This window comes from Dendropsophus ebraccatus, chromosome 9 (assembly GCF_027789765.1).
Source record: "Dendropsophus ebraccatus isolate aDenEbr1 chromosome 9, aDenEbr1.pat, whole genome shotgun sequence".
NCBI classification, from domain to species: Eukaryota; Metazoa; Chordata; class Amphibia; order Anura; family Hylidae; genus Dendropsophus; species Dendropsophus ebraccatus.
The window spans coordinates 113,426,245-113,449,688 of NC_091462.1; the positions used below are offsets into that span (position 1 = coordinate 113,426,245).

Sequence of the window (23,444 nt, forward strand, 5' to 3'; positions counted from 1 at the left end):
TGAGCTGTATATGGCTGTATTATCTTGGCACTATATGATGGTATAACATGAGCTGTATATGGCTGTATTATCTTGGCACTATATGATGGTATTACATGAGCTGTATATGGCTGTATGATCTTGGCACTATATGATGGTATTACATGAGCTGTATATGGCTGTATTATCTTGGCACTATATGATGGTATAACATGAGCTGTATATGGCTGTATTATCTTGGCACTATATGATGGTATTACATGAGCTGTATATGGCTGTATTATCTTGGCACTATATGATGGTATTACATGAGCTGTATATGGCTGTATTATCTTGGCACTATATGATGGTATTACATGAGCTGTATATGGCTGTATTATCTTGGCACTATATGATGGTATTACATGAGCTATATATGGCTGTATTATCTTGGCACTATATGATGGTATTACTTGAGCTGTATATGGCTGTATTATCTTGGCACCATATGACGGTATTACATGAGCTGTATATGGCTGTATTATCTTGGCAGTATATGATGGTATTACATGAGCTGTATATGGCTGTATTATCTTGGCACTATATGATGGTATAACATGAGCTGTATATGGCTGTTTTATCTTGGCACTATATGATGGTATTACATGAGCTGTATATGGCTGTATGATCTTGGCACTATATGATGGTATTACATGAGCTGTATATGGCTGTATGATCTTGGCACTATATGACGGTATTACATGAGCTGTATATGGCTGTATTATCTTGGCACTATATGATGGTATTACATGAGCTGTATATGGCTGTATTATCTTGGCACTATATGATGGTATTACATGAGCTGTATATGGCTGTATGATCTTGGCACTATATGATGGTATTACATGAGCTGTATATGGCTGTATGATCTTGGCACTATATGATGGTATTACATGAGCTGTATATGGCTGTATGATCTTGGCACTATATGATGGTATTACATGAGCTGTATATGGCTGTATGATCTTGGCACTATATGATGGTATTACATGAGCTGTATATGGCTGTATGATCTTGGCACTATATGATGGTATTACATGAGCTGTATATGGCTGTATGATCTTGGCACTATATGATGGTATTACATGAGCTGTATATGGCTGTATGATCTTGGCACTATATGATGGTATTACATGAGCTGTATATGGCTGTATGATCTTGGCACTATATGATGGTATTACATGAGCTGTATATGGCTGTATGATCTTGGCACTATATGATGGTATTACATGAGCTGTATATGGCTGTATGATCTTGGCACTATATGATGGTATTACATGAGCTGTATATGGCTGTATTATCTTGGCACTATATGATGGTATTACATGAGCTGTATATGGCTGTATGATCTTGGCACTATATGATGGTATTACATGAGCTGTATATGGCTGTATGATCTTGGCACTATATGATGGTATTACATGAGCTGTATATGGCTGTATGATCTTGGCACTATATGATGGTATTACATGAGCTGTATATGGCTGTATTATCTTGGCACTATATGATGGTATTACATGAGCTGTATATGGCTGTATTATCTTGGCACTATATGATGGTATTACATGAGCTGTATATGGCTGTATTATCTTGGCACTATATGATGGTATTACATGAGCTGTATATGGCTGTATTATCTTGGCACCATATGACGGTATTATACATGCTGATGGTGAGTGGTGCTATGATGTGGGAGGCTCCCATTGTCTGATCTCATCATGTAATAGAGGATGACCCACCTGAAGATGCCCATGAGGAGCTGACCGGGGCCCCGGGGAATGCAGGAGGCTGTCAGGGGGATGGAGGACGGGGTGCGCTGGCGGGTTATGGGGTCTAACTCAGTCAGTTTTTTAGTTTCCCATTAAGTGATGTCAGTGTAGCTGTGTGATGACATCATCCGTCCTAGTGACTCCACCCACCTGTCTGGGGGACTTATATCAGGACGCTGGGACGTTATATATCAGACCTGACTATTATTAGTCTCCTGACTCCCAGATCAGTCACAGCGTTCACCCTCCAGGGCCGCACATGTCCACCCAGCAATACCTACCCACAGACTGTATCACAGGAGGGGCTTAGATACACAGCTCAGCATACTGTATCACACATGTCCACCGAGCAATACCTACCCACACACTGTATCACAGGAGGGGCTTAGATATACAGCTCAGCATACTGTATCACACATGTCCACCGAGCAATACCTACCCACAGACTGTATCACAGGAGGGCTTAGATACACAGTTCAGCATACAGTATCACACATGTCCACCGAGCAATACCTACCCACAGACTGTATCACAGCAGGGGCTTAGGTACACAGCTCAGCATACAGTCTGGATAGGATTAGATAATAAGTCTGGATAGGATTAGATACCCAGTCCAGCACAGAGTTTGGATAGGATTAGATACGTATCCCTGTATCACACTCTTCCTGGTTAGCGGCTATAATTACGGCTCCGGGGGGAGAGCAGCCATTCTCCTGGTGGGATTACTCACAGGGAATGTGAAGGCTACAATTATAGTGATGAGAAGATGAGATGAGTCACGGCGTCCGCGTAGACGGAGATGCGGCATCCACCTTATATGGCAGCGACGAAGAGTAATGAGGGGGGGATGAAGGGCCCCCAGTCACTGACCCTCCAATGTGTGCTGCCCCCCCATATACATGGCACTGATCCCTCAATGTGTGCTGCCCCCCATATACATGGCACTGACCCCTAAATGTGTGCTGCCCCTCCAATAACATGGCACTGACCCCTCCATGTGTGCTGCCCCCCCATATACATGGCACCGACCCCTCCATGTGTGCTGCCCCTCCATATACATGGCACCGACCCCTCAATGTGTGCTGCCCCCCCATATACATGGCACCGACCCCTCAATGTGTGCTGCCCCCCCATATACATGGCACCGACCCCTCAATGTGTGCTGCCCCCCATATACATGGCACTGACCCCTCAATGTGTGCTGCCCCCCCATGTACATGGCACCGACCCCTCAATGTGTGTGCTGCCCCCCATATACATGGCACAGACCCCTCAATGTGTGCTGCCCCCCATATACATGGCACCGACCCCTCAATGTGTGCTGCCCCCCCATGTACATGGCACCGACCCCTCAATGTGTGTGCTGCCCCCCTATATACATGGCATTGACTCCTCAATGTGTGCTGCCCCCCCATATACATGGTACCGACCCCTCAATGTGTGCTGTCCCCCCATATACATGGCACTGACCCCTCAATGTGTGCTGCCCCCCCATGTACATGGCACCGACCCCTCAATGTGTGTGCTGCCCCCCATATACATGGCACCGACCCCTCAATGTGTGCTGTCCCCCCATATACATAGCATTGACTCCTCAATGTGTGCTGCCCCCCCATATACATGGTACCGACCCCTCAATGTGTGCTGTCCCCCCATATACATGGCACCGACCCCTCAATGTGTGCTGTCCCCCCATATACATGGCACTGACTCCTCAATGTGTGCTGCCCCCCATATACATGGCACCAACCTTTCAATGTGTGCTACCCCCATATACATGGCACTGACCCCTCAATGTGTGCTGCCCCCCCATATACATGGCACCGACCCCTCAATGTGTGCTGCCCCCCATATACATGGCACTGACTCCTCATTGTGTGCTGCCCCCCCATATACATGGCACCGACCCCTCAATGTGTGTGCCGCCCCTTCATATACATGGCACTGACCCTTCAATGTGTGCTGCCCCCCCATATACATGGCACCGACCCCTCAATGTGTGCTGCCCCCCATATACATGGCACCGACCCCTCAATGTGTGTGCCGCCCCCCCCATATACATGGCACTGACCCTTCAATGTGTGCTGCCCCCCCATATACATGGCACTGACCCCTCAATGTGTGCTGCCCACCATATACATGGCACTGACCCCTCAATGTGTGCTGCCCCCATATACATGGCACTGACCCCTCAATGTGTGCTGCCCCCCCATATACATGGCACTGACCCCTCAATGTGTGTGCTGCCCCCCATATACATGGCACTGACCCCTCAATGTGTGCTGCCCCCCCATATACATGGCACCGACCCCTCAATGTGTGTGCTGCCCCCCATATACATGGCACCGACCCCTCAATGTGTGTGCTGCCCCACATATACATGGCACTGACCCCTCAATGTGTGCTGCCCCCCATATACATGACACTGACCCCTCAATGTGTGGTGCCCCCCCATATACATGGCACCGACCCCTCAATGTGTGCTGCCCCCCATATACATGGCACCGACCCCTCAATGTGTGCTGCCCCCCATATACATGGCACCGACCCCTCAATGTGTGCTGCCCCCCATATACATGGCACCGACCCCTCAATGTGTGCTGCCCACTCATGTACATGGCACCGACCTCTCAATGTGTGTGCTGCCCCCCATATACATGGCACAGACCCCTCAATGTGTGCTGCCCCACATATACATGGCACAACCCCTCAATGTGTGTGCTGCCCCCCATATACATGGCACAGACCCCTCAATGTGTGCTGCCCCCCCATATACATGGCACAACCCCTCAATGTGTGTGCTGCCCCCCTATATACATGGCACGACCCCTCAATGTGTGCTGCCCCCCATATACATGGCACCGACCCCTCAATGTGTGCTGCCCCCCATATACATGGCACCTACCTCTCAATGTGTGCTGCCCCCCTATATACATGGCACCGGCCCCTCAATGTGTGCTGCCCCCCATATACATGGCACCTACCCCTCAATGTGTGCTGCCCCCCTATATACATGGCACCGGCCCCTCAATGTGTGCTGCCCCCCATATACATGGCACCGACCCCTCAATGTGTGCTGCCTTCCATATACATGGCACCGGCCCCTCAATGTGTGCTGCCCCCCATATACATGGCACTGACCCCTCAATGTGTGCTGCCCCCATATACATGGCACTGACTCCTCAATGTGTGCTGCCCCCCCATGTACATGGCACCGACCCCTCAATGTGTGTGCTGCCCCCCATATACATGGCACAGACCCCTCAATGTGTGCTGCCCCCCCATGTACATGGCACCGACCCCTCAATGTGTGTGCTGCCCCCCTATATACATGGCACTGACCCCTCAATATGTGCTGCCCCCCATATACATGGCACCGACCCCTCAATGTGTGCTGCCCCCCATATACATGGCACCGACTCCTCAATGTGTGCTGCCCCCCCATATACATGGCACTGACCCCTCAATGTGTGCTGCCCCCCCATGTACATGGCACCGACCCCTCAATGTGTGTGCTGCCCCCCATATACATGGCACCGACCCCTCAATGTGTGCTGCCCCCCCATATACATGGTACCGACCCCTCAATGTGTGCTGTCCCCCCATATACATGGCAACGACCCCTCAATGTGTGCTGTCCCCCCATATACATGGCACTGACTCCTCAATGTGTGCTGCCCCCCATATACATGGCATTGACTCCTCAATGTGTGCTGCCCCCCATATACATGGCACCAACCTTTCAATGTGTGCTACCCCCATATACATGGCACAACCCCTCAATGTGTGCTGCCCCCCATATACATGGCACTGACCCCTCAATGTGTGCTGCCCCCCATATACATGGCACTGACTCCTCATTGTGTGCTGCCCCCCTATATACATGGCACCGACCCCTCAATAAGTGCTGCCCCCCCCCATATACATGGCACCGACCCCTCAATGTGTGTGCCGCCCCTTCATATACATGGCACTGACCCTTCAATGTGTGCTGCTCCCCCATATACATGGCACCGACCCCTTAATGTGTGTGCTGCCCCCCATATACATGGCACCGACCCCTCAATGTGTGCTGCCCCCCATATACATGGCACCGACCCCTCAATGTGTGTGCCGCCCCCCCCCATATACATGGCACTGATCCCTCAATGTGTGCTGCCCCCCATATACATTGCACCAACCCCTCAATGTGTGCTGCCCCCCCCATATACATGGCACAGACCCCTCAATGTGTGCTGCCCCCCAATATACAAGGCACTGACCCCTCAATGTGTGCTGCCCCCCATATACATGGCACTCACCCCTAAATGTGTGCTGCCCCCCTATATACATGACACTGATGCCTAAATGTATGTGCTGCCCCCCTATATACATGGCACTGACTCCTCATTGTGTGCTGCCCCCCCCATATACATGGCACTGACCCCTCAATGTGTGTGCTGCCCCTCCATATACATGGCACCGACCCCTCAATGTGTGCTGCCCCTCATATACTTGGCACCGACCTCTCAATGTGTGTGCTGCCCCCCATATACATGGCACCGACCCCTCAATGTGTGCTGCCCCCCATATACATGGCATTGACTCCTCAATGTGTGCTGCCCCCCCATATACATGGTACCAACCCCTCAATGTGTGCTGTCCCCCCATATACATGGCACTGACCCCTCAATGTGTGCTGCCCCCCCATGTACATGGCACCGACCCCTCAATGTGTGTGCTGCCCCCCATATACATGGCACCGACCCCTCAATGTGTGCTGCCCCCCCATATACATGGTACCGACCCCTCAATGTGTGCTGTCCCCCCATATACATGGCAACGACCCCTCAATGTGTGCTGTCCCCCCATATACATGGCACTGACTCCTCAATGTGTGTGCTGCCCCCCATATACATGGCATTGACTCCTCAATGTGTGCTGCCCCCCATATACATGGCACCAACCTTTCAATGTGTGCTACCCCCATATACATGGCACAACCCCTCAATGTGTGCTGCCCCCCATATACATGGCACTGACCCCTCAATGTGTGCTGCCCCCCATATACATGGCACTGACTCCTCATTGTGTGCTGCCCCCCCATATACATGGCACTGACCCCTCAATGTGTGTGCTGCCCCCCTATATACATGGCACCGACCCCTCAATAAGTGCTGCCCCCCCCCATATACATGGCACCGACCCCTCAATGTGTGTGCCGCCCCTTCATATACATGGCACTGACCCTTCAATGTGTGCTGCTCCCCCATATACATGGCACCGACCCCTTAATGTGTGTGCTGCCCCCCATATACATGGCACCGACCCCTCAATGTGTGCTGCCCCCCATATACATGGCACCGACCCCTCAATGTGTGTGCCGCCCCCCCCCATATACATGGCACTGATCCCTCAATGTGTGCTGCCCCCCATATACATTGCACCAACCCCTCAATGTGTGCTGCCCCCCCATATACATGGCACAGACCCCTCAATGTGTGCTGCCCCCCAATATACAAGGCACTGACCCCTCAATGTGTGCTGCCCCCCATATACATGGCACTCACCCCTAAATGTGTGCTGCCCCCCTATATACATGACACTGATGCCTAAATGTATGTGCTGCCCCCCTATATACATGGCACTGACTCCTCATTGTGTGCTGCCCCCCCCATATACATGGCACTGACCCCTCAATGCGTGTGCTGCCCCTCCATATACATGGCACCGACCCCTCAATGTGTGCTGCCCCTCATATACTTGGCACCGACCTCTCAATGTGTGTGCTGCCCCCCATATACATGGCACCGACCCCTCAATGTGTGCTGCCCCCCATATACATGGCACCGACCCCTCAATGTGTGGCCCCTCATATACATGGCACCAACCCCATAATGTGTGTGCTGCCCCCCATATACATGGCACCGACCCCTCAATGTTTAGCCCCCCCATATACATGGCACCGACCCCTCAATGTTTAGCCCCCCCATATACATGGCATCGACCCCTCAATGTGTTTGTTGCCCCCCATATACATGGCACCGACTCCTCAATGTGTGTTGCCCCCCCATATACATGGCACGACCCCTCAATGTGTGCTGCTCCCCCATATGCATGGCCTGACCCCTCAATATGGGCTGCCCCCCATATACATGGCACCGAGAAAAGAATAAGCCTCATCGCCCCCGGTGCCTAATGGACCATTTCTAGAACATTCCAGCCTCATGGGCGGCCATGATGGATGGAGACTGGATGAGGATGGAGGATTCAAGGAGAAGGAGCTGTAACAACCTCCTAGAGGGCAATGTGATTGTTCTGCACCAGATAACACAGAGCCCATCCCCCACAATACTACAACCCCCAGCAGATAACACATCTATCTATCTATCATCTATCTATCTCTCTACTGTATCTATCTATCTATCTATCTATCTATCTATCTATCTATCTATCTATCTATCTCCTATCTATCTATCTTCTATCTATCTCCTATCTATCTATCTATCTCCTATCTATCTATCTCCTATCTATCTATCTATCTATCTATCAATTATCTATCTATCTATCTATCTATCTATCTATCTATCTATCTATCTATCTTCTATCTATCTATCTATCTATCTCCTATCTATCTATCTATCTATCTATCTCCTATCTATCTATCTATCTATCTATTTATCTATCAATTATCTATCTATCTATCTATCTATCTATCTATCTATCTATCTATCTATCTCTTATCTATCTCCTATCTATCTATCTATCTATCTATCTATCTATCTATCTATCTATCTCATCCCTGTCTCTTAGTCTTATTTTCCCTCTTTCCTTCTCACAATATAAAGGTTAGGACATGGATGTGAATAAATTATCACGCCCTCGCTGTGTTCGGCGCCCTGTGTGCACGTGATTCACAAGGTTCTCATGTGGCGGCAGTAACATCAGAGATCCCAGCCGCCACCATCACAAGTGCTATCCGCTAATTTGCCTGAAATAATGGCGCTTAATTTAGGTGCTGCACAGTGACATCGCCCGGATCGCGCCTCGCCCCGCACACCATTACCCTTTCATGCAGAAACACACAGCACTGGGGGCTTCATGGGATTGTACGCTGATAGCGTGAGAGCAGCGCTCCACCGGGAAACCGCCACAGACACGAGCGGCCCCGGGATACAGGATAACACCACCATTACTCCTCCGCTCTGCAGCTTCATGAGATCCATGAGATCCAGCCGACCGGATGATTCTTCTCTATATGTGGCCTCATGTCTATAAGCAGCAGCAGAGAATCATCTTACATCTATATCCTGTATACAGGCTTCCCTGCTGATGAGCAGAATACCAGGACTACAGTGAGGACTGACACACCGGCAGAGCACGGGGGGGGGGGGGGGGGGGTTGGTCTACATAACATGGATGGGTTATATGGCAGTCAGGGTGATTGGAAAGCTTAGTTATAAGTATCAGGAACGCTTCTATACCGGGTCACATTATGGTTATTATATCAGGCTAAAGTGTGAACTTACCCAAGTGCACCCTAAACCATCTACAGGGCTTAGGTGGCTGTTGCCTTTAGTCAGGAAATCGCTGACCCAAAGGTAAAAGAGCCTAAAATTGGTAAAAACCAGAGGATGAAATTCTCATCAGAGTCAGTATAGCAGTACAGAACAAGACATGGAAGGGAGAGAAGATCCTGAATCCATGGAGGATGGAAAGGAATCTGAGAACAGAACTGGGGAGCAGCCAAGACCTAGATCAAAGATACATCTAGATTGAAAGTCTGCAGATGCAACCAAAGGTAAGGCTGAAGTCACCATCCAAGAGGGTGGAAAAGAAGACAACCAGAAAAGTCAAGAAATGTTGGAGATCAGGAAGAAGGAAATCTGGAGTGGAGGAGGCAAGATTCCAGTATGAATCAAAGATCCAAGATGAAGAGTTAGAACTGGAAATACAGATGGCTATAAGAACCAAGGAACCAAGGAAAGATGAAGGATTGTCCGAGAATTTAATCAAAATGTGTAATAAAGGTTGAAGGTTAGAGGGAATCTGGACTGGAAGAGTCAAGAGCCAAGAATGAAGCAGAGATCCAAGACTGGAGATAGCCAGAAGAATCCAAATCTGAAAGGGTGGAGATCTACCGCGGAGAAGAGGGAAGACTGGACTGGAAGAGTCAAGATCCAAGAATGAAGCAGAGATTCAAGACTGGAGATAGCCAGAAGAATCCAAATCTGAAAGGGTGGAGATCTACTGTGGAGAAGAGGGAAGACTGGACTGGAAGAGTCAAGATCCAAGAATGAAGCAGAGATCCAAGACTGGAGATAGCCAGAAGAATCCAAATCTGAAAGGGCCAAGATCTACTGCGGAGAAGAGGGAAGACTGAACTGGAAGAGTCAAGAGTCAAGAATGAAGTAGAGATCTATAGAACTGGAAATGAAGATGTCCCAAAGAAATGAGAATCCAGATTCAAGAAGAAAGATTAGGAAACTAAATGAAAGGATCAGGAAGAGGGACGTCTGGACTGGAGGAGTCAAGAACCAAAAATAAAGTGAAGATTCAAGATGGAGAGTTAGGACTGGAAATGGAGGTGACCAGAAGATTTAGGGAGTCTCATCAAGAAAAAGGATTGTCCAAGAAATTATCTGAAGGGTGAAGGAAGAAGGATATATGACTGATGGTGGAAAGAATCAAGAACAAATGGAAGATCCAAGACTGAGAGAACTGGAAGAATGGAGAAACCAGAGTCAAGAAGAAGGATCAGCCATGAACTTAGCCAAAAGGCGAAGGAAACGTTGGAGGTCTGGACTGGAGGAGGCAAGAACCAAGTGAAGATCCAAAGACTGACTGGAGGCCAAGATCCATCAACAGCTATGAGTAGGCAACAGGACAAAGACTGACTCATAATCTAAGACCAGATTCCACCTATAATCTTAGACCAACCCCAAACCTGAACCCCTGTAGATACCGTCATACCCGACCATTTCCACTTATCTTCCATTCAGCATGATGTCTTTTAAAAAATGTTCTCATTATTTTTTTTTTGTTTCCTTTCTCTGTTGTACATTGATAGATCTCGCCATACTGACGTCAACCTGGTGCATTGTGGGTCACCTGTGTGGATCTTCTGGTTCTCTCTGTTGGTAACAAGTGCAGTGTATAGAAAAAACAGCTGTGTATAGAAGGAACAGCCATGTACCTACTTACGTTTTGACATAAGGGTCTGAAAATCCATTGACATCCATAGCAGCGAGATGAGCACAGCGCACAATGCCCACCACGAGCCCCCCGCGCTCAGTGCTGTATGTGAGAGACAGAAGGATCCTCCCTCGTTCCTCCAGTTCCCACTCCTGGCACCGCTCCAGCTGAGGACACAGAGACGGGGGCACATATTAATTCATCATGTAAAGATGACTAATCTGTAGGATTATTACAGTATTAGAAAAACAAACAGCGCCACACCAATCCACAGGCTGTGTGTGGTACTGCAGCTCCCAATAGAGCTGGACAGACACTGGACAGATGTGGGGCTTGTTCTCTGCTCCTTATTAGTCCCATACATTTGTCACTTCTAGGTGCAGTATTCCCTGTGCTGCTGTATGAGTGTATAACTGTATAACAGTCTATAACTGATGGGGTATCTATAACTGGAGGGGGTATCTATAACTGAAAGGGGTATCTATAACAGATGGGGTATCTATAACTGGAGGGGGTATTTCTAACTGGAGGGGGGATCTATAGCAGGAGGAGATATCTGTTATACAGGAGGGAGTATCTATAACGGGAGGGGGTATCTATAAATGGAAGGGGGATCTATAACTGGAGGGGGGATCTATAGCAAGAGGGGGGTATCTATAATACAGGAGGGGGTATCTATAACAGAAGGGGGTGTATCTATAACAGATGGGGTATTTATAACTGGAGAGGGTATCTATAACAGGAGGGGGGTATCTATAACAGGAGGGGGGTATCTATAACAGGAGGGGGTAGCTATAACAGGAGGGGGTATCTATAACAGATGGGATATCTATAACTGGAAGGGGTATCTATAATTGTAGGGGGTATCTATAACTAGAGGGGGATCTATAGCAGGAGGAGATATCTGTTAAACAGGAGGGAGTATCTATAACTGGAGGGGGTATCTATAACGGGAGGGGGTATCTATAAATGAAAGGGGGATCTATAACTGGAGGGGGATCTATAGCAAGAGGAGGGTATCTATAAATGGAGGGGGTATCTTTAATACTTGAGGGAGTATCTATAACAAGAGGGGGAATCTATAATTCAGGAGGGGGTATCTATTATAAAGGATGGAGAATCTAAAACACAAGAGGGGTATCTATAACACAGGAGAAAGGGACCTATAACAGGAGGGGGTATCTATAAATGGATTGGGGTATTTTAATTACAGGAGGGAGTATCTATAACAAGAGGGGGAATCTATTATAAAGGAGGAAGTATCAATAATAGGAGGGGTATCTATAACAGGAGGGGGTATCTATAGTAGGGGGTATCTATAACAGGAGGTGGTATATATAACAAGAGGGGGTATCTATAACATGGGGTGGTATCTATATTTGAAGAGGTGGTACCTATAACGGGAGGGGTATCTATAGTACAGGAGGGGGGTGTTTATAATACAGAAGGGGTCTGGGGAGGGGGAATCCAAAACAGGAGGGGTATCTATAATACAGTAGGGGGATAATTGTAATATATCTATAATACAAAAGGGGTACCTATTTTAGAGGGGGGGGGGGGTCTATGTTAGAGGAGGGGGTATCTGTATTAGAGAAGTGGGTGTCTATTAAACAAGAAGGGGATATATATATCAGAGGAGAAGTTGTCTATAATACAGGAGGAGGTAACTATATTAGAGGAGGGGGATCTATAATACAGAAAGGGGTATCTATATTAGATAAGGGGATGACTGTAATACAGGAGGGGTATCTATATTAGAGAAGATGGTGTCTATATTAGAATGGGGGTGTCTATAACAGAGAAGGGGTATCTATGTTAGGTGAGGGGGTATGTGTAATACAGGAGGGGGTATCTATATTATAGGAGGGGGCTAGCTATAATACAGGAGGGAGTATCTATATTAGAGAAGGGGGCTAGCTATAATACAGAAGGGGGTATCTATATTATAGAAGGGTGCTAGCTATAATACAGGAAGGAGTATCTATATTATAGGAGGGGGCTAGCTATAATACAGGAAGGAGTATCTATATTATAGGAGGGGGCTAGCTATAATACAGGAAGGAGTATCTATATTATAGGAGGGGGCTAGCTATAATACAGGAAGGAGTATCTATATTATAGGAGGGGGCTAGCTATAATACAGGAAGGAGTATCTATATTATAGGAGGGGGCTAGCTATAATACAGGAGGGAGTATCTATATTAGAGAAGGGGGCTAGCTATAATACAGAAGGGGGTATCTATATTATAGGAGGGGGCTAGCTATAATACAGGAAGGAGTATCTATATTATAGGAGGGGGCTAGCTATAATACAGGAAGGCTACATATATTAGAGGAGGGGGGGGGGGGCTATCTATAATAAAGCATAATGCTCTCACCAGGGGCTCCCTTCTATACTATATACAGGGTAGTATTTAGGAGATTTGGGAGGATTAGTGAGGATTATGCTTCTCACCTCTTTTAGGTAACATGAGATTCCCCGGAGAGCGGCTGACATTGATGACGGTGAGGCCAACTATGGAATAACCACAGGAAGGAAAGATTTTACCAAGCAGAAAAAAAAATATGATATGTAACACCTAGAGCAGACCTGCCATTCCTGGTGACTTATCAGGGTCAGCTGTCGTGTATAGGTATGGGGGAAGGGGGGGGGGGGGGGGGGAGAGATCCTCTATATAGTGTAATAGGAGCTGTCCACATCACTGGTGCTGATCCTCTATATACTGTAATAGGAGCTGTCCACATCACTGGTGCTGATCCTATATAGTGTAATAGGAGCTGTCCACATCACTGGTGCTGATCCTATATAGTGTAATAGGAGCTGTCCACATCACTGGTGCTGATCCTATATAGTGTAATAGGAGCTGTCCACACCACTGGTGCTGATCTATATACTGTAATAGGAGCTGTCCACATCACTGGTGCTGATCTATATACTGTAATAGGAGCTGTCCACACCACTGGTGCTGATCTATATACTGTAATAGGAGTTGTCCACATCACTGGTGCTGATCCTCTATATACTGTAATAGGAGCTGTCCACATCACTGGTGCTGATCCTATATAGTGTAATAGGAGCTGTCCACATCACTGGTGCTGATCCTATATAGTGTAATAGGAGCTGTCCACACCACTGGTGCTGATCCTCTAGATACTGTAATAGGAGCTGTCCACATCACTGGTGCTGATCTATATACTGTAATAGGAGTTGTCCACATCACTGGTGCTGATCCTCTATATACTGTAATAGGAGCTGTCCACATCACTGGTGCTGATCCTATATACTGTAATAGGAGCTGCCCACATCACTAGTGCTGATCCTCTATACTGTAATAGCAGCTGTCCACAGTACTGGTGCTGATCTATATACTGTAATAGGAGCTGTCCACACCACTGGTGCTGATCCTCTAGATACTGTAATAGCAGCTGCCCACATCACTGGTGCTGATCCTATATACTGTAATAGGAGCTGTCCACACCACTGGTGCTGATCTATATACTGTAATAGGAGTTGTCCACATCACTGGTGCTGATCCTCTATATACTGTAATAGGAGCTGTCCACATCACTGGTGCTGATCCTATATACTGTAATAGGAGCTGCCCACATCACTAGTGCTGATCCTCTATACTGTAATAGCAGCTGTCCACAGTACTGGTGCTGATCTATATACTGTAATAGGAGCTGTCCACACCACTGGTGCTGATCCTCTAGATACTGTAATAGCAGCTGCCCACATCACTGGTGCTGATCCTATATACTGTAATAGGAGCTGTCCACACCACTGGTGCTGATCTATATACTGTAATAGGAGTTGTCCACATCACTGGTGCTGATCCTCTATATACTGTAATAGGAGCTGTCCACATCACTGGTGCTGATCCTATATAGTGTAATAGGAGCTGTCCACATCACTGGTGCTGATCCTATATAGTGTAATAGGAGCTGTCCACATCACTGGTGCTGATCCTATATAGTGTAATAGGAGCTGCCCACATCACTGGTGCTGATCCTATATACTGTAATAGGAGTTGTCCACATCACTGGTGCTGATTCTCTATATACTGTAATAGGAGCTGTCCACATCACTGGTGCTGATCCTCTATACTGTAATAGGAGCTGCCCACATCACTGGTGCTGATCCTCTAGATACTGTAATAGGAGCTGTCCACATCACTGGTGCTGATCCTATATAGTGTAATAGGAGCTGCCCACATCACTGGTGCTGATCCTATATAGTGTAATAGGAGCTGTCCACATCACTGGTGCTGATCCTCTATATACTGTAATAGCAGCTGCCCACATCACTGGTGCTGATCTATATACTGTAATAGGAGCTGTCCACATCACTGGTGCTGATCCTATATAGTGTAATAGGAGCTGTCCACACCACTGGTGCTGATCCTATATACTGTAATAGGAGTTGTCCACATCACTGGTGCTGATCCTATATATACTGTAATAGGAGCTGTCCACATCACTGGTGCTGATCCTATATACTGTAATAGGAGCTGCCCACATCACTAGTGCTGATCCTCTATACTGTAATAGCAGCTGTCCACAGTACTGGTGCTGATCTATATACTGTAATAGGAGCTGTCCACACCACTGGTGCTGATCCTCTAGATACTGTAATAGCAGCTGCCCACATCACTGGTGCTGATCCTATATACTGTAATAGGAGCTGTCCACACCACTGGTGCTGATCTATATACTGTAATAGGAGTTGTCCACATCACTGGTGCTGATCCTCTATATACTGTAATAGGAGCTGTCCACATCACTGGTGCTGATCCTATATAGTGTAATAGGAGCTGTCCACATCACTGGTGCTGATCCTATATAGTGTAATAGGAGCTGTCCACATCACTGGTGCTGATCCTATATAGTGTAATAGGAGCTGCCCACATCACTGGTGCTGATCCTATATACTGTAATAGGAGTTGTCCACATCACTGGTGCTGATTCTCTATATACTGTAATAGGAGCTGTCCACATCACTGGTGCTGATCCTCTATACTGTAATAGGAGCTGCCCACATCACTGGTGCTGATCCTCTAGATACTGTAATAGGAGCTGTCCACATCACTGGTGCTGATCCTATATAGTGTAATAGGAGCTGCCCACATCACTGGTGCTGATCCTATATAGTGTAATAGGAGCTGTCCACATCACTGGTGCTGATCCTCTATATACTGTAATAGCAGCTGCCCACATCACTGGTGCTGATCTATATACTGTAATAGGAGCTGTCCACATCACTGGTGCTGATCCTATATAGTGTAATAGGAGCTGTCCACACCACTGGTGCTGATCCTATATACTGTAATAGGAGTTGTCCACATCACTGGTGCTGATCTATATACTGTAATAGGAGCTGTCCACATCACTGGTGCTGATCCTCTATATAGTGTAATAGCAGCTGTCCACAGTACTGGTGCTGATCTATATACTGTAATAGGAGCTGTCCACATCACTGGTGCTGATCCTATATAGTGTAATAGGAGCTGTCCACACCACTGGTGCTGATCCTCTATATACTGTAATAGGAGCTGTCCACATCACTGGTACTGATCCTCTATATACTGTAATAGGAGCTGTCCACAGTACTGGTGCTGATCCTCTAGATACTGTAATAGGAGCTGTCCATATCACTGGTGCTGATCCTATATAGTGTAATAGGAGCTGTCCACATCACTGGTGCTGATCCTATATAGTGTAATAGGAGCTGTCCACATCACTGGTGCTGATCCTATATAGTGTAATAGGAGCTGTCCATATCACTGGTGCTGATCCTATATAGTGTAATAGGAGCTGTCCACATTACTTCTGCTGATCCTATATACGGTAATGGGAGCTATCTACACTGTAATATTTATTTCATTCTGGTAAATAGGAATATTTAGACCGGGGCTGCAGATCGTTCCTCCAGTCTGCGGAGGGAAATCTACGAGGCGCAGAGCTCCATCTCCTCTGTTCTGTCACCTGTGATTACTCAGATTAAGCTGAACTAGAGCAGAGAACAGTGAATCAGTGGACACCAGGACTGAGATGCCGCCACCGCCTACAGCCCTGAAGATGAAGCATGGAGAAGTGAATGTAGGATCCTGACATCTATTAGGCATATTTTCTTCAGGGTGGGTGACATCCTATGTGGCTGCAGTGACAGCTCTGAGAAGGTTGCCACCCAGCTTTCCTGGTGTACTGAATGTAAGATCAGCTTCATTAGAAGATCAGGGAGGTATGAGTGCGCCCCCTATAGGAGCAGCCCTGCTATTCATACTGACCACTTACACCACCACTATGTGTACTGTAGGAGTCTGTTAGTCGCCCCCTGGGATTTGGGTTATGTCTCCCCTAGTAGTGATGTCTGTCTGTGGTTTCTTACAGGGATTTGCCGTTCCAGGCAGAGGTTGAAGTGTTTTCTCTCTCCAGGCTTCAGCCGCCGCAGTGGGACTCGTGTTTCTCCAATAAACTCATTATGACTCAGTTTGTCTTCATCACAGACCGAGATCCTGAGGAGACAGAACAGTATCTGGTAAGGACGCTAGAAATCTCCCCATGGGGCCATGGCCAACAAGCTGAGTATGGCCCCCGCCTGTCAGTCATAGACAGATGTTCTCATATTTACAGCTATGTAGTGTTGATATAATACTGCTATATACAAGTCCTATACTAGTGCCATATATTATACAAATAATTATGCCATATACAGCTCGTATATTACTGCATTATATTACAGAAAAAATACTGCCATATACAGCTCCTATATTATCGCCACATATTACAGAAATAATAGTGCCATATACAGCTCCTATATTACCGCCACATAATACAGAAATAATAGTGCCATATACAGCTCCTATATTACCGCCACATAATACAGAAATAATAGTGCCATATACAGCTCCTATATTACCGCCACATATTACAGAAATAATAGTGCCATATACAGCTCCTATATTACCGCCACATAATACAGAAATAATAGTGCCATATACAGCTCCTATATTACCGCCACATATTACAGAAATAATACTGCCATATACAGCTCCTATATTACCGCCACATATTACAGAAATAATACTGCTATATACAGATCCTGTAATACTGCCACATATTACAGAAATAATATTGCCATATACAGCTCCTATATTACCTCCATATCATACAGAAATTATAGTGCCATATAAAGCTCCTATAATACTGCCACATATTACAGAAATAATACTGCCTTATACAGCTCCTATATTACTTCCACATATTACAGAAATAATACTGCCGTATACAGCTCCTATAATACTGCCACGTATTACAGAAATAATACTCCCATTTACAGCTCCTATATTACCGCCACATAATACAGAAATAATACTGCCACATACAGTTCCTATATTACCTCCATATCATACAGAAATAATACTGCCATATACAGCTCCTATATTAACTCCATATCATACAGAAATAATACTGCCATATACAGTTCCTATATTACCTCCATATCATACAGAAATAATACTTCCGTATACAGCTCCTATAATACTGTCACATATTACAGAAATAATACTGCCTTATACAGTTCCTATATTACTTCCACATATTACAGAAATAATACTGCCATATACAGCTCCTATAATACTGCCACGTATTACAGAAATAATACTCCCATTTACAGCTCCTATATTACCGCCACATAATACAGAAATAATACTGCCACATACAGTTCCTATATTACCTGCATATCATACAGAAATAATACTGCCATATACAGCTCCTATATTAACTCCATATCATACAGAAATAATACTGCCATATACAGTACCTATATTACCTCCATATCATACAGAAATAATACTTCCGTATACAGCTCCTATAATACTGTCACATATTACAGAAATAATACTGCCATATACAGCTCCTATATTACTGCCATATACAGCTCCTATATTACCGCCATATAATACAGAAAGTATTACAGGAGCAGTATACGGCAATATTATTTCTGTAATATGTGGTAGTATTACAGGACCTGTATGTGGCTGTATTATTTCTGTATTATATCGCAGTAATATAGGAGCTGTATATGGCATAATTATTTCTGTAATATGTGGCAGTATTATGGGAGCTGTATATGACACCATAATAGTGTCATATGCAGCTCCTATAATACTGCCATATATTATAGAAATAATACTGCTGCCATATACAGCCCCTGTAATACTGCCATATAGTGCTAAGGTAATACTTCGTTATAGTGTCCTCAGAATACTGCTAGAGAGGGCTGAGACTATACTACTGTATACAACCCCATAATAGTACCATATAGTGCTGAGATAATATACCCGCTCATATTACTGACATATACAGTAGGGCTGATTATAAAGCTTTATATACAAGCTTACTATTGCCACATAGTACTGACTTTCTGATTTTCATATACAGCCCCATAATACTGCTCTGTACAGCCTACATAATACCGCCATGTAGTGCCCAAATACTGTGCAGTATCCAATAACACTCCTATACAGAATGAGCCCACATAACTCTCACCTCAGTATCTTCTTGGCCATGTCCTCGGGGGTGATGCCGCAGTAGGTGAGGTTCTCGTTCCATGTGGGGTTCAGTGTGTTCCTCACTATACGCGTTTTCAGCTTGTTTGCCTGAGAGAAGAACGTCCAACACTCCTTATAATACATGGAATCTCATGGTAGTGTGTTTGTAGATGAGTGTGTATGTGTGTATGTATATGAGTGTATGTGTATATATGTGTGTATGTATTTGACTGTATGTACATATGTGTTTGTCTATGTGATTATGTGTGTATGTATAATGTGTGTGTGTATGTATAATGTGTGTGTATATGTGTGTGTATGTATATGAGTGGATGTGTATTTATGTGTGTGTATATATATATATATGTGTGTGTGTAAGTATATGAGTGTATGTATATGTGTGTATGTACATACATATGTGTTTGTCTATGTGATTATGTGTGTATGTATGTGTGTATGTATATGTGTGTATGTATATGTGTGCATGGATAATGTGTGTGTACATGTGTGTATGTATGTGTGTGTATGTATATGAGTGGATGTATATGTGTGTATGTATAATGTGTGTAAATGTATGTGTATGTATATGAGTGTATGTGTATTTATGTGTGTATGTATATGAGTGTATGTATATGTGTGTATGTGTGTGTGTATGTATGTATAATGTGTGTATATGTGTGTGTATGTATATGTGTGTATGTACATATGTGTTTGTCTATGTGATTATGTGTATGTATATGTATGCATGTATAATGTGTGTATATATGTGTATGTATGTGTGTGTGTGTATGTATGTGTGTATGTATGTATATGTGTGTATGAATATGAGTGTATGTATTTATGTGTATATGTGAATATGTGTTTGTCTTTAGCATTATTTATGTATATAAGTGTGTATGTATTTGTATATGTGGTTTTATATGTTTGTGTTTATATTAGTGTGTATGTATGTATGTATGTATAGGTTTGTGTGTGCATATATGTGTATTCATGTATTTCTATATGTGTCTGTGCTTATATGCATGTGTGTATGTATACAAGTGTGTATGTGTGTGTGTTTATATGTGTTTGTGTATGCATGTGTGTATGTATATGTGTATGTATGTATGTGTATATAAGTGTGTATGTGTGTGTGTTTATATGTGTTTGTGTATGCATGTGTGTCTGTATATGTGTATGTATGTATGTGTATATAAGTGTGTATGTGTGTGTGTTTATATGTGTTTGTGTATGCATGTGTGTATGTATATGTGTATGTATGTATGTATGTGTATATAAGTGTGTATGTGTGTGTGTTTATATGTGTTTGTGTATGCTTGTGTGTATGTATATGTGTATGTATGTATGTATGTATGTGTATATAAGTGTGTATGTGTGTGTGTTTATATGTGTTTGTGTATGCATGTGTGTATGTATATGTGTATGTATGTATGTATGTGTATATAAGTGTGTATGTGTGTGTGTTTATATGTGTTTGTGTATGCATGTGTGTATGTATATGTGTATGTATGTATATGTGTATATAAATGTGTATGTGTGTGTGTTTATATGTGTTTGTGTATGCATGTGTGTATGTATATGTGTATGTATGTATATGTGTATATAAATGTGTATGTGTGTGTCTGTGTTTCTATGTATATGTCTATGTGTCTCGGTGTGTATATGTGTGTTTATATAAGTGTGTCTATGAGTGTATCTGTGTACATATGTGTCTGTATAAGTATGTGGGTAGTTCTTTAAGGGTTACACCTCAGCTGGTAGTATTGACCCCCCCCCCCTCCATGACTCCTCCGCTCTCCGCCCCCTTTTGGGTCACTTTTCCCCGTTCTCCCATTGGATGTTGGTGACCTCTGACCCCGGCTGCTCCTCTACAATCTATTCCTCTGCTCGCTCCATTTGCAGCCAGACCTGTGTGAGCAGATGAGCAGATTAGCATTGATCCAGGCCTGACTAGTGGCGCTGGGCACCAGACTGCTGCTGGCTGGAGGTGATTAGATTGCCCAGAGAGACTCATTAATCTAGTCGCAGACTTTGCTGTGGCAGCAGCTCGGAGGGCGGCATTACCAGATCAGCAGTGCCCGCCGGGTGATTAGTGCTGAAGGCAGAACGACCATCTCTGTGTGGAATAAAGGATTAAGAACAACTCACAAACAGGGACAGAGGGCACAGAATGGGCACATATGGTCAGGGCAGGCAGGGGCACTGCGGGGGAGGACAGGCAGCCCAACAGCAAAAATATCACAGGCATAATAGACAGGCCACTGACTACCCAGCTCAACCTGGCACTGCCAATCTAGAACTTCCAGGCACTGCCAACCTACATCATCCACACACTGACAACTTACATCATATGGGAACTGCCAACCTTCATCATCCGGGCACTGACAACCTACATCAACCAGACACTGACAACTTACATCATCCGGGCACTGTCAACCTACATCAACTAGGCACTGACAACTTACATCATCCAGGCACTGACAACCTACATTATCCGGGCACTGACAACCTACATCATCCAGGCACTGCCAGCCTACATCACCTGCCACTGAAAACCTACATCACCTGCCACTGAAAACTTACATAATCTGGACACTGACAACCTACATCATCCGGGCACTGACAACCTATATCATCCGGGCACTGACAACCTACATTATCTGGGCACTGCCAACCTACATTATCCGGGCACTGACAACCTACATTATCCGGGCACTGACAACCTACATCATCCAGGCACTGCCAGCCTACATCACCTGCCACTGAAAACCTACATCACCTGCCACTGAAAACTTACATAATCCGGACACTGACAACCTACATCATCCGGGCACTGACAACTTACATAATCCGGGCACTGACAACCTACATCATCCGGGCACTGACAACCTACATCATCCGGGCACTGACAACCTACATCATCCGGGCACTGACAACCTACATTATCTAGGCACTGACAACCTACATTATCTGGGCACTGACAACCTACATTATCCGGGCACTGGCAACCTACATCAACCAGACACTGACAACCTACATTATCCAGGCACTGACAACTTACATCATCCTGGCACTGACAACCTATATCATCCTGGCACTGACAACCTACATTATCTGGGCACTGCCAACCTACATTATCCGGGCACTGACAACCTACATTATCCGGGCACTGACAACCTACATTATCCGGGCACTGACAACCTACATTATCAAGGCACTGACAACCTATATGATTCGGGCACTGACAACCTATATCATCCTTACACTGGCAACCTATATCATCCGGGCACTGACAACCTACATTACTGGGCACTAACAACCTACATCATCCGGGCACTGACAACCTTCATGTTCCGGGCACTGACAACCTACATCACCTGCCACTGACAACCTACATCATCCAGGCACTGACAACCTACATCACCGGGCACTGACAACCTACATCATCCTGGCACTGACAACCTATGTTATCCGGGCAATGACAACCTATATCACCGGGCACTGACAACCTACATCATCCAGGCTCTGACAACCTACATCATCCTGTCACTGACAACCTACATTACTGGGCACTAACAACCAACATCATCCAGGCACTGACAACCTACATCATCCGGGCACCGACAACCTACATCACCTGCCACTGACAACCTACATCATCCAGACACTGACAACCTACATCACCGGGCACTGACAACCTACATCATCCGGGCACTGACAACCTACATCACCTGCCACTGACAACCTACATCATTCAGACACTGACAACCTACATCACCGGGCACTGACAACCTACATCATCCGGGCACTGACAACCTACATCACCTGCCTCTGACAACCTACATCATCCTGTCACTGACAACCTACATTACTGGGCACTAACAACCAACATCATCCAGGCACTGACAACCTACAACATCCGGGCACTGAC

General features: G+C 45.6%; 1 protein-coding gene across 1 annotated transcript in view; it reads right to left on the reverse strand.

The window, feature by feature from the left end:
• The window catches only part of DOC2A (double C2 domain alpha), a 55,136-nt gene that overhangs the window by 3,066 nt on the left and 28,626 nt on the right, over positions 1–23,444 (reverse strand). Inside the window, exons 5-8 of the mRNA XM_069982267.1 lie at positions 19,512–19,621; positions 17,350–17,476; positions 13,417–13,476; positions 10,971–11,128 (exon numbers count right to left, since the gene is read on the reverse strand). Of these exons, the coding sequence (XP_069838368.1) occupies positions 10,971–11,128; positions 13,417–13,476; positions 17,350–17,476; positions 19,512–19,621 (455 nt within the window). The remainder of the gene's footprint in view (positions 1–10,970; positions 11,129–13,416; positions 13,477–17,349; positions 17,477–19,511; positions 19,622–23,444) is intronic.